Source organism: Kwoniella botswanensis, chromosome 1 (assembly GCF_036426115.1).
Source record: "Kwoniella botswanensis chromosome 1, complete sequence".
In the NCBI taxonomy this organism is placed as follows: Eukaryota; Fungi; Basidiomycota; class Tremellomycetes; order Tremellales; family Cryptococcaceae; genus Kwoniella; species Kwoniella botswanensis.
In genome coordinates this window covers 12,979,715-12,997,013 of record NC_088599.1, presented here as the reverse complement: position 1 = coordinate 12,997,013, position 17,299 = coordinate 12,979,715, and the positions used below count along the sequence as shown (strand labels likewise).

Below are 17,299 nucleotides of genomic sequence, written 5' to 3'. Positions count from 1 at the left end.
GCAGGAGCGAGGGCTGAGAGGGAGATCTTTGGGGCGCGGCAAAGTAACGGACAGATATGTAACCTATTCTGCCATCCATCTTCATATTGTTGTTCAGTACAATCTATAGTCATCTAGTCATAACCACTAATGTGCCACTGCAAGAATTTGAGATGATTAAACAAAGTGGGGAGTGGGCCCCACATCCCTATCATACTCGTCCAAGTCAGACCCTTGAATGGATCATGTTCAACTCGAATAACCAAACCACCATGCAACCATGGGACCACCTTATACATGGTCAAGCATATCAATCCAGGAGCATACTATACCATAGATCATGACCACTCTATACTCTTTCACCGCTATATAACGCTACCTGCGTCGAACAAACGACAATGACCGATTTCCTAGGCGGTGATCCACCTAGACCGACCACTATCATTCCTGGTCAATGGGTCATCCAGCTCCCCTTACCCGAGACACAGATATACATCCATAGATACAAACGAGCTTCTCTAGATGGCGAAGCAGGACCGTCAATTTATGAACTGGAGGATGTTATATTAGACCCATTCGAACGAGCTTGGAGGAAGATCAATGATAGCCCAAATGATCAGGTGTCAAATGTAAATAACCTCGAACAACCTTGTGCTATTATATCTCATGCACCCGTTGAAGAGAGACAAGAAAAGGTGTTATGGGTATTCATCACCAATAATGATCAAATTGTACCTCTGGATGGCCTTGAAGGTGAGTTGTCATGAAATACATTCTATTCAGACGAGATCATGGCTGACATTGGTACAGAAATCACACCACATCTTCAACCGATAAGTATCACTCAATTGGTCTCCTGCCCCAAACATGGTCATGAGCCCTCATGTCTCGACTCGCAACCTTCTTCCGACAATAAAACAACGTGTATCGTCAGTCTTGATACTTCTCAAGATGTAGCTCGTCATCTGGATTTGCTAGCTGCTGCTTTGGCCGAGAGGATGGCTTGGAAGAAGGGAACCAGACTGATCTTAGACTCGAAACCTCATCTGTGAGTCTGGCTAGACCCAATATTCAAGACGTACGCTGACCTTATCTTCACCAGTCAAAGCTCACTCAGAGCAAGTATCCGACCAATCTCATCATCCAAATTGCTTCTATCCGTCAGACCTTCCACTCGCCCTATCGCAACCTCCTCCATTACTCTACCACCTCTTCGACTCCTCCCATTGAATCTGCCTGCTCTACATGTATCCTCTTCGTCTCCCACATCTACACAAGATCGTCATCTTACATCGACGCTCGACTCGGCACTAGGACATAGATGGAAACATGGCCGATCAGAATCTCGTACTCTTGCCCAGATCACTGGTGAAGCATATTCGGATTGGTCGATATATTGGGTACCTCTTTCCACCCCTGCGTCAACTAAAGGTAAACTCACACCCAGACAATTAGTAGAGAGGTGGAAAAATTCTCAGGGGGTATTGACCATTTGGCCAACTCACCTTTCTGAACCTTACTTCAATACAAGATATCCCAAAGGAAAGAATTCGGTAGTCCGACCGCTCCAACCTAAATCATCGGATCTACTTGATATTTCGACTGGTGTATTCGATTTCTTATCCAGCTATAAGGAGCCAGATCCACCACTGGAGCACGAAGATGATGAAGATGATGAAGCAGATGAGAATATAGATGTTGAATCAACAGTCATAACTGCTGAACCTGAACCTGAACCTATTGGGATTGATGGAGGAGGATCGGAGAAAAGTGATATAGATGATTTATTCTCTGAACATTCCAATTCCAATTCCAATTCCAATTCACCTGCACCTACGATACCATTACCCATACCCCCATCAGAACCAATATTAGACCAAAATGGTCTCGAACCTATTTCGATCTCAGTAGACCAGGACGATACGACGAACTCCATCAATATGAACATAGACATGGACATGAATAATGAGAATCGTCATTTGTCGAGAAATGCTTCTACTACGAATGGCTTGGATAACACTCAGAAAGAAGAGATGGTCACGGAAGACGATTTTGCTTTCTTTGATTCGCCTACAGATCAGATAACAAACGAGGGTGAATTCAACGAATCCACCCAGGAGAATCAAGCGGCGGAAGACGATAAGATGATTTTAGAAATGGATCTACCGTCTGTGTTGGACGTACAACCTGATCTCACCTTGAATATAGAACAAGATCTGTCGCAAAATCAGACATCCACTCAAGATGACGCTCTTCCACTTGAAGCTCACGATCTACCTACGTCGAGCTCTTACCTCGACCCGACACCTCAAGTCAATGATGATAATATGCTTCCTCAAGAAACACCTCATCCAATTGCTGCCGATGTGACGGCACTTCCCCCTCAACCACCTTCACCAGTTCCACTGACTTTCCAGCGGTCCACCAACGATCTGATCCCACTTTCATTCTCCCCTCTGCCTCTTCTTCCCATATCCGACTCGCCGTTCCCCTACTCTCTTCCTACTCCAGCACCTACACCTTCAAGCCTAAACTGGGACCTGGTCGAAAGGCTCCAACCGCCTAAAACATCCGTCCCTACTTACGCAAATGACTGGCAGATGGACGAGGAAATATCTGAGATTGACGAAGAAGAAATGTACACTGGTCCACCAACACCCGAATCAGCTTATACCGCGTCTGACGAAGATGAGCGAAATTCCGTTATCAATGACAAGAAGAGACTATCGGAAAGTAATGGTACAGAAATTGAATTTTCCGGTGTGAGATGCATAGCTTCGGAATGGGTTTATCTCGCTTACGAATTTGGTTATGGGGTCGACGGTGATCGATTGAAGGAGTTGATGAGGGATTGGAATCCTTCTTGGATCAGGACTATGACGGTGTTACCGCATACTCCACCTGCAGAGGCGGTAGACAGAAGTTGGAACAAAGGGCTAGATCTGACGAGATTTGTCAAAGAGATGATAGGCAATAGAGCTCTGAGGCAGATGTTGGATTATTCGGATAACACAACTTCAACCATTCATAGTGATATAATGGGATTGTTAATACTTGATGGAGGTATCACACTTTCCGATCTCAGTAAGGGTACGTTATCCACTACTTCCTCTGTGCGCAGAGTGATACTGATATTGATTCCTGCGGAAGTAGAATCGAAACAACGCTTTCTGCCACAACCTCAGATCTCGGCTGGGTATCATAACTACACTATCAACCTGTCCATCCCATCACTTCAGTATTGGAGTGAACTTGGCTTACAGCCTCATGGTGGATATAAGGATGTAGAAGCCATAACACTGTGTGAAGATACCGATGAAGCGAGAGAGAAGGGGAAAGAAATTGGTATAGGTATGAAAAGGACATGGGAGGTAAGTCCTTCATCATTCTTTCAAATCAAAGAATCGAAGAGTACTGACATTTCTGGTGATTCCAGGAATTACACTTGGGAAGTCATCATATAGCTGAAATTGGTGGTGCGACGCAAGGCGTCATTTCCGTCCCTGCTTCAGTATTCTCAGAAGCGGTTGGTGAGTGTATCAAATTTCTGTGACTGAATGATAGACTTGTGCTCAATTCTGTTTGAACTAGCCAACCTGATGAACCAGTCCCATACCCATACCGTCGTGTACATCCTCCTACCCCCCTCGACGACCATATCATCATCCCTCCTCAACAGTCTGTTCAATATCTCTCTTTCACCTTCGTCTTCTACCGTCATTCAGCTTGTTCCGCAATGCGCTCTCAACCCATCATGTTATCGGGAGATTTCATTCGAAGTATACAACAGAATATCAGAACCCGTGAAAGAGATCAATGCTCGATCAATATCTGATCCTTATGGATTGTCGCAACCTTCCATATCGGATGATCATCTCACACGTCAGGCATTTACCTTGGCACGAGATGGAATCCCCACTCCGGAATTCAGCATGTCTTGGCCTCTGAAATCGTACGATGTATTGAATAATCATCGATCTATACTTGCCGTGTATAATTTCGATGAGGATTTAGGAGTGATGATGGGTTTCATAGTTGATGATCTTGGTGAATTGTTTGATTGGATGATTTGGGACGATCAGATAGACGTTGGTGTGGATAAAATATGGAAATGGATCAAAGGGAAGAGTGACGATTGGTTGATTAATTGGAGATTGAACGTTATGAGGGTTGGGAAGATGTATAGTGATGAATTGAAAGGTGAGTTGTTGGTCGATGTAGCTTGGACTGAGGACGTGTAAATGTTGATCCCACATCTTGGTATTATTAGCTTGGAGAAAGATTTCAAACATTTCCCAGGCATCAATCACACTTCTCACTACGTCTTACGATCTCATTGGCGAATCTGACGTTCAAGACATGGATGATATTCCTAGACCAAAGGGATTTGCCAATATCCCACTAACCATCCTAAACGATCCGAATTCGCAAATTATCGATTTGTCTCTTTCAGCTCAATTGACTACTTTACCTTCAGTCAAATTACCCATCGATTTGGAAGTGCCGAATGGCAAAGTTAATGAAGAAGTGGAGATTGTTTATCCAGTATCATCATTTATCCTCACTCACCCTTCACCATCACACGAGAAATATCAATCAACGGTGTACAATATCCTACATCGTAATCACTCCCATGGGAAGAAAGATCTGGATACAGGGATAGAGGATGAACTGGGAGAAGCGATATATAGGATTGGATGTTTGATTGATTCCAGATGGGGGATCAATGGTGGATTGGCTGGATTGATACGGGCTGGAATCAAAGGCTTGAGTAGTTTAGCACAAGGCGGAAAAGATTGATTGATTGGTTGTTTGATTCTGTATGTATATTAGCGGATAGCATCATCTATGTTGTATAGTCTGATGTCGGCATCGCATCATATCTTATTTCGATTTGTTATGCACGATAACACTGTACATGCTGAATTGGATCAACTAGACTTGGTTATATCTACTGGGAGCACCTCCACTTATCGAAGGAACGGAACAAGCTGGAGGATGATATCATCCACTCGTACTCTACTCACAAACAAACTCCCTCTACTCAGTCAACAATATCATTGTCTATATATTCCATCCTGCCCAACATAATCTTTCCAAGACGGACATCTCAATCGCCAGTATCTTTCACAATGTTAATATCCCCATCCAAGATCCATTCCACCTTAACTTCCCTCCTCTCATCCTCTTCATCCGATGGACCTCATACGGCACTGTTAATTTACCCGAACGGTCATCTGGTATCTTCAGCATGCGTAGACGAATCATCCACAGATGATGACCAGGATCAAGTTGAAAACCAAGATGGTACTGTAGACGACGAGGATGGAGATGAGGATGAAGATGATGATGAGGAACCATATTTGGAGAGACAGGAGAGAACAAGGTTGTTATTGGGATTGGCTAGTCAGTGGGCAAGGGATGATAGTGGTAAGATGGAGTGTGAGGTGAGTCTATTCTTCATACTTATACATACACTTCTCACATGAGCTATCTCGATGCATACTTCCTCTCACCTTTCGAGCTGGAGGTGATGGTGAGATGACTCTACACCCAAACTGACTGTTGGTCATGTATTTATTTATAGCTTGGTAGACTCCATTTCACTTACATCCCTCTCCCACCCTCCGACCCTGTTTCGTCGATAGGTAAAGAATCGCTTCCATCCGTCAAACCTCAAAATGTGGATGGTTTCGTACTGGTTCTGAACGCTACGAAAGAGGTAGATTGGAAAGTACTGGTTTCCAAGGTGAGTGCAACGATGCGATTTCCCTCTTGCCTCCTTGTTATATGGATGGCAATGCCAATGGTCATGATATCATCTCACATTGAGCATTTCATTATGTGAGTCTTGTTACAGTAAAAGCTGATTGTTCTACTGTATTTGTCACATTTGTATCCATTAGTCTGACGAATTCGTAGATAAGTGGAAATAGTATAGAACATCTTGATCAAGACTACGTCGAATGGACGATGTCAATCACCTAGATCGACTCGACCCGTCAATATCCTAGTTCGAGGATAATCGGACTCTTCATGTAAAGTACAGATAGTAAAATATACCATGCATAAGTTGTATATCCAATCTCTTATATATTTTCTTCTTCTGCTCTATTCCTATTCCCTATCTTGTAATAATAAAATCACATCATACCACTCTTTCATTCATTCATCTGTCATATCAGATCTGCCCAACAGCACATCCATCACCTCTCAAATCCGACCCCGCCGCCCAAACCCTCCTTCCATTCGGATCAGTCACCCTCTGAATAATCTGCCCTTTCCCAGCTATAGACCTAGCAAATCCACTCGCAACTTCACATCGGTGTCCCAGAGCTCTCAATTCATCGACAGTCTGGGGAGAAATTCCATCTTCGAACCATATTTCACTGTTCATATCGCCTGCTCCGGCTAGAGAACCTTTTTTGGAAGTATCGGGTAGACCAGCTGAGATGCAGAATCTAGGTGCGTCAAGAGAAGCTTGTGGAGAGAATCCACGTAGTTTGTTTAAAAGGACTTGGACGTGACCCTGGGGTTGCATGAACCTATAAACAGGTTATTAGCTTGTTAGCTTACATCAAAGTATACTTCTTTCACGTAAGTATCAGGATGAACACTGATATTACTGGTAGAAGTGGGAAATGGAAAAATGAGAGAAATTATGACTCACCCTCCCATCACTCCGTATGACATCAACAGCTCTCCATTCTGAGTGACCATAGCAGGTATGATCGTATGATAAGGTCGTTTACCACCTGCTATATTATTAGGATGACCTTCCTCTAACGTAAATCCGGTTCCTCGGTTCTGTAGAGTAAAACCTGTCCCTTTGGGGATAGCACCGGTTCCAAAGCCTATAAAGAGGTATCAGTTTTATGACCGATCGCTACGTGATGTTAGGACCAGACTCAACATACCAGCATAATTCGATGCAATGAAAGAACAACTGTTCCCATCTTTATCTGATGTTGCCAAGTACACTGTATCACTCGAGTTGATAGGATCCCCATGAGTGATTTGACCTGCTTTCTTGAGATCAATCAGAGCAGCTCGTTTGTTGAGGTATTCCTAAGACACATCGAGTGTCAGCATGGTTATAATCGTGGTCTAAGATCGTTGTACCGTCTAAGTGACGAACCTTTGACAGAAGCTCTTTGACAGGAACGTGCACTACTTCAGGATCGGTCACATAGTATCTGGCTGTATTGATCATGTACATCAGCTGATATCGAAACAAAATCACCCAAATACCAGCTGAGAGAGAATCACTCACTATCTATGATCCCCAACCAAACAAATGGACCAAGAATGAAAGACCGTTAGCATCCATGATCACCTGTGCAGATACGATTTCGACTCACCCGCAAAAGCAAGTCTCAAGGCTTCAATCAAGATGTGTAGGTATAAAGTAGAATTATGGGGTATTTCCAAGACGTCAATACCATGTTGACTTTCTACTGCCTCTACTATCCCTAGCGCAACTAGAGCAGTCAGACCTTGACCATTTGGAGGGCACTAGGGAACGACATAATAGCTCAGTAATCTTCACTTGATGGTAAGACATGGGAGATACATACCTCCCATAAGGATACGCCTTGATCTCCCGCATCACCAACTTTGAAATCGTATTTGATCGGCTGGATAACTTCGGCATCGCACTCGGCTAGATCATCGAGGGTCATGACTCCCCCACCTGACTGGACGAGATCGACGATGGCTGAGGTAAAGAATGGGGATTAGCTGGTTTGACATATTTTGTTTTTATAATGTGATGTTTACCTTGAGCGATTCGCCCTTTGTAGAAGCCTTCTCGTCCATGTTCGGCGACAGCTTCGAAAGTGTCAGCCAATTCGGAGTGGAGCATCACATGTGATGGCTGTGGAGGTTTCTGAGGGAGATTCATAGGTATGTTAGTCATAGGTTCTTTTGTTTGTGAAACGAAAACTACCTACTCCATTTGGCATCATCATTCTACATATACGACAAAGGCATCAACATATCAGACAGCTTGGAAGGTCAGATATATAAAAAACTCACTCTTTCCAATTTGGTGATGCGTTTTTGATGAGTTGTTCAGACTTCTGCCACTATTCAAGCCGAAATGACAATCGCCGTTCAGCAATGAATGCGCAAGGAGTGATTGTAGGAGGGGTGTGATGGACGACTCAACTTACAGCATTACTGTTCAACTCATGTTCCGGCACGCCCTCCCTAGCCAACCTAATCGCAGGATCCAAGATCTCCCTCATTGTCAGGTTACCTGAACCGAACTCTGAGATGGTCTTTAGCCATCCCGCTGCTGCACATGGTACAGTAACGGAGTTGAGGTTGGTCAGAGGAATCTGCAAATAAACTTTGTGATCAGCCGTAGGTCCTTCTCAGTCTAGAGAGTAATCGATAGAAATGAAAAGAAGATGTGACATACACTGTCTCCAGTTATACCTTGCTTCCTTAGATATTCCAATGTCAACGCTTTAGGTGATCTGCCTGAACCATTGATACCTTTGACAGTCTTTGATTTGGCGTCGTAAAAGAGACAGAAGATGTCTATATATGTGATATGACGTGTTAGTTAGTTGATGAATCCTTACAATGAGCAGATAGATAACTTACCACCTCCAATACCTAAACGCAAGAAGAGGAGAGAGTAAATGAGCTGGGCTGTTCTCTACTGGATTGGCATGGCAACTCACCGGTACACGATGGTTCGGTGACATTCAGAGCAGCAGCAGTAGCAACGGCAGCGTCGGCTAAGTCCAGCAATCACGTGTGAGCTAACCCTCATGGAATAAACCTCGAAAGCAAATTAGCTCACCAGCGTTACCACCTTTATTCAGGATCTCCAGACCAGCTTGGCATGCTGTACATATCATGATATCAGCTGTACACCCAGGTGATTCGTGGTCGAGCTGATCCACCCACCTAAAGGCTGGGAAGTAGCTACCACCCCCTTTGTGGAAAATATCGTTGATCTCCGGGAAGGGAAGTGAGAGAATTGAGGTTGATAAGAGGGATGAAGTCTGGTGAAGTCTAGAGGAGCCATTGTGCTTAGATGCTATCCGTCTATACGCAAAGCAGAGTGCTCTTGAATCTATATCCAGGTGGAGAATCTATCGACTGCAACACTCGCATACTGTCTGTCTTATCTTGTTGATCACGTCTATCGGTACCCCGTATCATTCTAGTCTACCGGCATTCATTACCCCATGTGACGGACCGGTCATACCCGAAAGTGGAAATGACCGATGGATGCATCTTTAAGGAAGCGATCTATTCGGCGATAAGGTACAAGCATCGGTGTTAACTCGACGTCTGTCTGATGCCACATTATAGGTCATTTCACGTAATACCGTTTGTCCTCATCTTGTAGTATCACTCCACTGTAGCGAGCAGTGTGGGAAATCCTTCGCTGGCTTGGTTGCTTGCTGGGGTTGCTGCTGCTGCCTGCTCACTCACTCACTCTGATACCGTTGGTGCTTGCTTGCTGGGTTTGCAATTCGTGTAAAATACCTTTTAACAATCATCTATCTTGAGAGGTTCTCTTCCTTCATCCTTCAAAATCAGTCAACATGGGTTGTGAGTATGCTTCGTATGAGGAGGAGCAAAGGAGGATGCTGATCTAGCTTGATTCTTCTCTTGATCTCCAACCTATCCATTCGATATTTGATCTTCGCTATTCAACTACCAACCAACAATCCCATTCAACATCTTCCTCTACCCACCCTCTATCAACCATAATTCCTACACACAGCCAACAAGCCTCGAGGTTTACAAGCCGCCCGAAAGCTCAGAACTTCCAGAAGGGAGAACCGATGGGCCGACAAGAACTACAAGAAGAGAGCTCTTGGTAAATTCTACAAGACCTCTCCTACTGGTGGTTCTTCTCACGCCAAGGGTATCGTATTGGAAAAGGTGAGTTTGGGGCTGTGGGCTGTGGTGTGGTGTGGGAATATATCGCATGTGTCAAAGAACTGGGAGGGGTCGGTGGAAGTTAGTAAAAGGTGGATCTAGGATTTGGATGGAAAGTGAAGAAATTTCGGATGATATGGAGAACGATCGTCGAAGACAATCGGAGATTGGATTATGACACCTATGGTCTACGATTCCCTCGAATCACATCTGTAGATATAAGGGTTTAGTCATCATTCAGTCGTAGAGGGAGGACGAGCAGATGTCAGAGGTCAAATGAGTAGGAACAACTATACTGACTAGTTGATCCAATCACTCAGGTCGGTGTCGAAGCCAAACAACCCAACTCCGCTATCCGAAAATGTGTTAGAGTCCAACTTATCAAGAACGGAAAGAAGGTTACTGCTTTCGTACCCAATGATGGTTGTTTGAACTTTGTGAGTTTGATGTTTCTTTTTGACATACACATACCATCACCTGTACACAACCAAGTTACGGTATCTACCTATCAAGTCTACATCCCTCTCCCTCATCCGCTTCTGGCTCATGGTCAATTGACGCTAACGCTCGAGTCCACTTTATGCAGACCGATGAAAACGACGAAGTTCTCATCTCCGGTTTCGGTCGACGAGGAAAAGCCAAGGGTGATATTCCCGGTGTGCGATTCAAGGTCGTTAAAGTTTCAGGTGTTGGTCTCCTCGCTCTCTGGAAGGAGAAGAAGTGAGTTTTGAATTTTAACTTCATGACATCAGTCATGGTCACGATACTGATTTTTGTCGTTGCTTGTGTTCAGGGAGAAGCCTCGATCTTAATCCATTCGTTACAGTACCATCAAAAATCCAGCATTGTTTATCGTATTTTTTGGTTTGGACGACTGGGATGCATGTATGATCTGAACCCGACACAAAGTACAGAAATGTTTGATCGTGATGGACAAATTGAGAATCGGCGGATAGGGTGCATTATACTAAGAAAGGAAATCGTCATCGCTCGCATAAGATGGATCCGGAGTGGATATACGAATTGATCACTTCTTTCATGGGGGCTCGCTGCCGTTCCTGGCAGATACTATGCTTGCGGGACCGAGCGATTCTATTCCAGATGGATCTCAAGCGCACTGGCAGTCCTACCTATACACACTCCGGGTCTTGGTGCTGTGTACCACGTCCAGAGCGATTCTCACTCCTGCTTGAGATCTGACGAATCTCCCAGTCTAATCAACGATTGCACTTGGGATTTTTGAGCAAAATCCGCCCACTCCTGCTTCTGAGTGCGTCCGTCGAAACAAAACACAAAACGTGAAAGTTATGTTTCACATTTCCATTTCTTGATTCTCACCGTTGGTTGTGAGCTGTTCATCTGTATGTGTGCGAGTCATTGCACAGACCACTCTACAGTAAAATGTCCCTGTATCAATGTGTCAACGGTACTCATCAACTCATTGCATAACTCATTGTATAGATAATAGATAGCCTAGAGAAAGACCTGCAATCGTATTGGTAATCACATTCGCACCAATCCAGCCTCAGCCTCCTTCGAAACCCAACTATCTATCACGTAGATTACTGATCATTCGACATTAATCCTGTCATCCACTGATTGCATCAAATACAAATCAATTTCGTCTCCAGCCCTGGCTCAAGACTATGGCTTTCTCCTCCTTGGCAGATGAATTAGCAGGTGCATTCGAAAATGATCCATCTCTCGATAAAGGAGAAGGATTGGGTCTGGGCCAGTCGCTTGCAGATGAATTTGGATTAGATTATGAACTCCACCAAGGACATGATCATGGGATGGAAGAACAAGGAGAAATAGATAGATTGGAGGGTGAGTCTAACGGAGATATATGGAATTAATTGACGCAGCTAATCTCGCATGTTAGATGAATTACAACATCCCTCGACCCCTCCGAGCAGGAATGATAATTTACCAAAACCTACTACACCTCCCAAGGTTGATGGTCGATGGAGGACAGTCAAATCAACACACGAACCTACCAACCTTGATGAATTCTTCTCGCCAAACAGGGGGATAGACCTGGATCGTGATCTAGAACTGGAATTGGAGTATGGACAAGGGCATTCATTCTCACCTCAACCTCATTTTCAAGATGAAGACTCCTACAACTACCAGTACGAGCAAGATCAACTTGATCATCTACCTACTACCGCCAGCCCAGTGAGAGTAAGAGGTATACAGAACAAGTCATCTACCAGGTCCTTGCGAGTCAATCCCAAATCGTCCGTTAAATCCTTACGTCTCTTGAATGGAAATGAAAAAGAAGAAGGGATTCAAGAAGCTTTGATCATCTTGTCAGAGGGTATATCAGCCAATTCCAGATTGTTAAACTCCTTGCGGCAGATAAATCACCATCATCAAGAAGGAGAAGAGGAGATAGAAATTAGGTTGCAGAGACATCTGAATAGGATGAATGAAGTTGAGCGGTTTAGGGATGAGTGGATTAGGGATCTGGGAATTTGGTCGAGAGAAGTTGGATTAGGTGGGTTGGAAGGCAACGGAAGATTGGGTGATGCACATGATAAGTTGATTGATGTGAATGAGGAGGATGAGGAGGAAGAGGAAGGAGAAAGTTTAGGATGGACAGGTGAATCGATTATTGATGATGTTAATCACTTATCTGAAGGCCAGGAAATATCGAAGAATCCTCAAATTGCTTTATCTCACGAAGAAGATCATCTCAATGCACAAGATAACACCCTCCTCGACGAAGACGAGCATGACTCATTCCCCACATATCCATCTGATCGATCGCTAATGTCACCCATCACTCCATCTAATCAATCGAAATACCACCAGACACAGCCACAGAATTTACCCAAATTGATAATGGCTATACAAAAAGATACCGACATACTTTTACTTTCCCTGAGGAATCTGCAAGATACGATGCATACCACCACGTCGTTCCATACGTCCCTAACGAGGATGATGAGAGGTATAAGATCTTCTATTGATTCGTATCGCGAGCGGGAACATGTGGAAGAACAAGCTAGAAGGAAAATAGAGGAATGGGAAGCAGAAAGATTGAAGATTGGTTTGACTAGGAATAATCCTGGAGGAAGGGAAGGAGGATGGACTACCAGGGAGAAGTTGGCTAAGGAATGTAGAGAGTTTGAAGATGTGTTGGAGAGGTATGGGGATAGGTTGAAGGGGTTGAAAGACGACGGTACGAGAAGGGTGGGTGTAGCTGCATAGGATAGACTGTTGACTGTGTGCTCATGGAATGTGAGGAACTGGCAGATGGCACTTGGTTGTATATAGATATGGTAGTAGATTTACGAAAGGGATTAGATGCTTTGGGATTGGATATATCAATGGACAGTTCATACAATTACGATAAAGATGATGCTAATGACCTAAGTTGATGACGTCTATGCTCTTATCTTCCTTCACACAGTCGTACAGATATGCAAAGAAATCAGAGTCACGAATGGAAGGTGGGAGAGTACCCGTATCAGTTTGTATCACGCTGTTTACTTTGCTGGGACCAGTGTCAGTGAAATCATGATGTGCGGGTACGAGTACCCATATGGTGTGGGTCCATCGGAAATGGCCGAAGGACATATGAGCGATGACGATAACGTTATGTTTAGCACTCACCGCATCTCACTTTATCGATCTCACCACAATCATCTTACAATCGAATCATATACCGTTGGACATGTACATATCAATCTCTCATACTTTACCATAACAACATGTGTGCTGTAGACGTATAAAGTGACGAGCACCGCTCGTATCCTGTATAGTAGATTCCTTTGGTACTCTCAATCTGATAATGCCCGTTCATCTTACAACTGTCATCGATCAACCTACGCATTAGGCGCTCTCCCTTATACCATATGGAAACGGTCAAGTCTAGTATTATTCCTGGTCCGAGAGTCATCCCACCTCCCATCCTCGTATATCTATAGTGTCTCTTCAATAGCCCCCTTGCTTGTACAGACAGCCAATCCCTCTCAGACTTACCATCGGCCGATCATTTACCCCATAATATTCAAAATGTCATCGTCCACTCGACCTACCCTCCGACCCAATCCATCCTTGCCATCCCATCTTAAACCGCCCCATGCTCACACCCACTCACAGTCCCAATCAAGGTCATCTACTCCCACTCCGCACAATCAACAACACAACTACGTGCCTTCATTCGACGACGTCGGATTATCTGCAAATGGGATAAACGAGCGAGCCCTATTCTCCGAACATAATACTCCAATTCCTTCCCCTTTGCCTCAAACACCCGAAGACCCATTCAATACGAATACCGAGGTAGACGAAGAAGACGATACACCCGAATGGCGAAAACCTAGTCCAAGATGGTTATACCCTTTCATCCTTGGTGTACCACTCTGTATAGGGATGTCAATCGCACCAAAAGCTGAATTGTTCGTTAATCTAGCTTGCCTTGCTCATCCCCCGTCAGCTACAAAGGATTCGACAAGTGGTCATCACCCGCGGGCTATCGAAGAGGTACATATCAATCAAGCCTATAATCATCTAGGGATATATCATCATGTTCATACGCCTTTGACAAGAGGGGATCAAGATCAAACATTTGTACCGTTACCTATCGAAAATCAAATCCAACCCCAACCCAATGGCAATATTTCGATTGGAAACGATTACGTGTTATCACCTGCTGATAAATGGTTCTTGAAATTACAACATGATATATATCAATATCATTTACATCATCCGTCGAACAAATCAAGTAAACATTCACCCGTACCATCAGGAAGACCAATTATTGTCCATCCACCTGAGTCTGGACCTGAACCTTCTGAACCATTGCCAAAACCTAATGAACCGTTTCCCTCCGATCCAGATGATGATAAGGATCATCGAGGACAATCGCCAGTTCCATCAGATGACAAAGATGGAGATAAGCAAGATCATAGGCAGTATGAGGAGATCGATCCGAGATTGTGTAAGAAGGATCCGAAAGTGCTGGCTGCAGCTGCCAAATTGACAATGCGTAAGGTTGACTCTACACAAAGACTGAAATCAAAGAAACTGATACTGATACTGATCCTCGCTGTGTTGTAGTGATGACCCTCACAATGGGATTGTTATCTGCCTTAACGACTGGTTTCTGGGGTCAAACGTCTGATAAATTGGGTAGAACTAAGATCATCGCTGTTGTAGAGATTGGATTATTACTCAAGTGAGCAATCGTGGTCTTATCACTTATTCCCACGATAATCCATAAACTCCTTTCTATATCTTAGACACCCAAGCTGACAAGCTCGATGATCTCGTCTAGCGAAATATGTTTCATCGTCGTTGCCAATTTCCCGTACCTCGTTCCAGGTGGATATCGAGCTTTGTTACTTGGTCCCACCATCGAAGGACTACTAGGAGGGTACAGTACGATCTCAGCAACACTCAACGCATACGTATCGGACATCACACCCGACGGAAGTCGAGTCACCCTCTTCGCTAGGATTAGCGGTATGTTCATGGCTGGGTTTGCGTTAGGTCCAGTCTTGGGAAGTATTTTGATCACTTGGAGTGGTGATATGTGAGTGAAATTAGCCTCTACATATATATATATATATATAGAAAATACACAAGCTGATGGAATCCGAACATGAAATAGTATGACACCATTCTATGTCAACGCAATTATATATACCCTCTACATTCCCCTAATTGTATTCCTCTTACCAGAATCATTATCTTCCCAAGCCCGTCTACAACTAGCCAAAAATGCTAAGCTTGCCAAGGAAGAGGCTAAGAAGAGAGATCAACTTGAGAGAGAATGGGAGAACGAAACTCCCTTCCCTCCTGATGGAGTTGAAGGGGAGAGTGATCCATTATTATCTGGCTGGTCAAGAATATCAAATAATGCTCAAGCTTCGAAAGCCAGTAAGAGGACAATAGGAAATTTCAGACGATTGATAAGGAAAGTTTTTGGGTTCTTACAACCACTGAGTATATTCATACCAGTAAAGAAAGAGGGAGAGAGATATAGGGATTGGAATTTGACTGTTGTGGGAGCGGGGCTGTTCTTCATGAGTATGGTATTTGTGAGTGACGCATCTTTGAGGATAATCAATTCGATATGATATAAGGTGAAGCTGACGAAAGCATTTTCACGTGTTGCGCCATTTGATAGGGTATCATGGCTATAAAAGCGCAATTTACGTTCTACGCCTACGGGTGGACATCGGCTCAGGTGAGTGGAAGCGTCTGTTTCCTTCCTCAGACGAAAGGCTGACTCGTGCTCTGATACCAGCTCGGCCCTTATATGTCGGTTACAGCTTTCACGAGAAGTTTCGTTCTCATTGTCTTGGTGCCAGGTGAGTCGAAGCAATCGCTTTCTAAACCAATACTGTTATTGTCTCACTTATTATGCTCATTGACTGGTGCTATCAGTTGTCATGCACTATGTCAAACCTCGATTCCTCGCCAACGAAAGGGATTCCAACGCAATTGCAAACCCAACGATCGAAGAGGAAGTGATAGAAGATCCATCTTCTTCAGCCATTACCACCAATACCACATCCTCCAACCCAGCCAAACCCAAGCAACCACAACGATCCGCTCACCTCGATTTACTCACCGTCCGCATTGCCCTTATGCTAGAAACGATCCCTTACCTCCTCTTGGCGTTCTCTCCATCTCCCATGGGATTCGTAGTACTTTCTATGCTATTGACCCTTGGAGGACCTTCCAACCCCGCTGCCAATTCTTTAGCCTTATCTTTATTGCCGGATTCCAACCAATCTGGAAGACTCTTCGGCGCGCTAAGTGTTCTCCATGCCCTAGGAGCGAATTTGATCTCTCCGTTAATGTTCGGTACGGTGTTTGCTTCGACGGTGGGGACGTACGCTCCTACGATCTTTGCGATTGCCGCGGGGAGTTTGATACTGGCTCAAATCTGCATGGCGTTCGTAAGGCTAGATAGACATAAGAGTACTGGTAGTGGCAGTGGGGCGGAAGAAGGATTGGGAGGGAGGGGAAGAAGTAGGAGGGTCAAGAGGGTTAGTAGTTCTAGTTTTAGTGTGGGTGGAAGTGGGAGTGGGGTGTCTAGGTCTGGTGGAGGGGGTGGTGGGACTTATGGTGCGGTCGATGATAATGGGAATCAAATCTTCGATCATCGATCATAGATGGTAGTATATATATATATATTAGATTTTTTATCTTAGAAAGTGGAAGGGAATGTGTCGCCCTCGATAGGATGGGAATTTCGAGGATCCGCGGATTCACAATATCTCTCTGTTGACTATTTTGACTCTAATTCATTTGTATTGCCTTCTTCTTCACTCTCTTTTGTACAGTACCTTTTAAGTATAAGTATCTAATAGTTGTCTTCATTATCTATATATTTACATAATGTTTATAGTATACACGGATGTTGATGCTAATGTTAATTTACCATATG

General features: G+C 44.1%; 6 protein-coding genes across 6 annotated transcripts; 5 read left to right on the top strand and 1 right to left on the bottom strand.

Annotated features, from left to right (window-relative positions):
- Positions 1-377: 377 nt before the first annotated feature.
- L199_004907 (uncharacterized protein) lies at positions 378-4,779 on the top strand (the record flags this gene model as incomplete). The annotated part of the gene is made up of 7 exons (XM_064890624.1): positions 378-732; positions 790-1,027; positions 1,082-3,069; positions 3,133-3,350; positions 3,416-3,509; positions 3,571-4,179; positions 4,250-4,779. The coding sequence occupies 7 exons, from the start codon at positions 378-380 to the stop codon at positions 4,777-4,779; spliced, it is 4,032 nt and encodes a 1,343-aa protein (XP_064746696.1).
- A 332-nt stretch (positions 4,780-5,111) lies between these two features.
- On the top strand, positions 5,112-5,915 carry L199_004906 (uncharacterized protein; the record flags this gene model as incomplete). Its single annotated transcript, XM_064890623.1, has 3 exons — positions 5,112-5,426; positions 5,567-5,728; positions 5,886-5,915. 3 exons carry the CDS (start codon positions 5,112-5,114, stop codon positions 5,913-5,915), a joined length of 507 nt encoding a protein of 168 aa, XP_064746695.1.
- A 245-nt stretch (positions 5,916-6,160) lies between these two features.
- On the bottom strand, positions 6,161-9,022 carry L199_004905 (gamma-glutamyltransferase; the record flags this gene model as incomplete). The annotated part of the gene is made up of 15 exons (XM_064890622.1): positions 6,161-6,524; positions 6,650-6,833; positions 6,897-7,047; positions 7,118-7,179; positions 7,341-7,494; positions 7,557-7,696; positions 7,759-7,867; positions 7,932-7,950; positions 8,017-8,066; positions 8,154-8,321; positions 8,405-8,526; positions 8,593-8,604; positions 8,673-8,729; positions 8,795-8,839; positions 8,902-9,022. The coding sequence occupies 15 exons, from the start codon at positions 9,020-9,022 to the stop codon at positions 6,161-6,163; spliced, it is 1,758 nt and encodes a 585-aa protein (XP_064746694.1).
- Positions 9,023-9,548: 526 nt separating this feature from the next.
- On the top strand, positions 9,549-10,612 carry L199_004904 (40S ribosomal protein S23; the record flags this gene model as incomplete). The annotated part of the gene is made up of 4 exons (XM_064890621.1): positions 9,549-9,555; positions 9,731-9,891; positions 10,209-10,325; positions 10,475-10,612. 4 exons carry the CDS (start codon positions 9,549-9,551, stop codon positions 10,610-10,612), a joined length of 423 nt encoding a protein of 140 aa, XP_064746693.1.
- A 922-nt stretch (positions 10,613-11,534) lies between these two features.
- Positions 11,535-13,104, top strand: L199_004903 (uncharacterized protein; the record flags this gene model as incomplete). The annotated part of the gene is made up of 2 exons (XM_064890620.1): positions 11,535-11,715; positions 11,771-13,104. The coding sequence occupies 2 exons, from the start codon at positions 11,535-11,537 to the stop codon at positions 13,102-13,104; spliced, it is 1,515 nt and encodes a 504-aa protein (XP_064746692.1).
- Positions 13,105-13,911: 807 nt separating this feature from the next.
- L199_004902 (uncharacterized protein) lies at positions 13,912-17,024 on the top strand (the record flags this gene model as incomplete). Its single annotated transcript, XM_064890619.1, has 7 exons — positions 13,912-14,887; positions 14,959-15,076; positions 15,176-15,433; positions 15,512-15,941; positions 16,031-16,090; positions 16,151-16,214; positions 16,291-17,024. The coding sequence occupies 7 exons, from the start codon at positions 13,912-13,914 to the stop codon at positions 17,022-17,024; spliced, it is 2,640 nt and encodes an 879-aa protein (XP_064746691.1).
- Between the last annotated feature and the right edge of the window lie 275 nt (positions 17,025-17,299).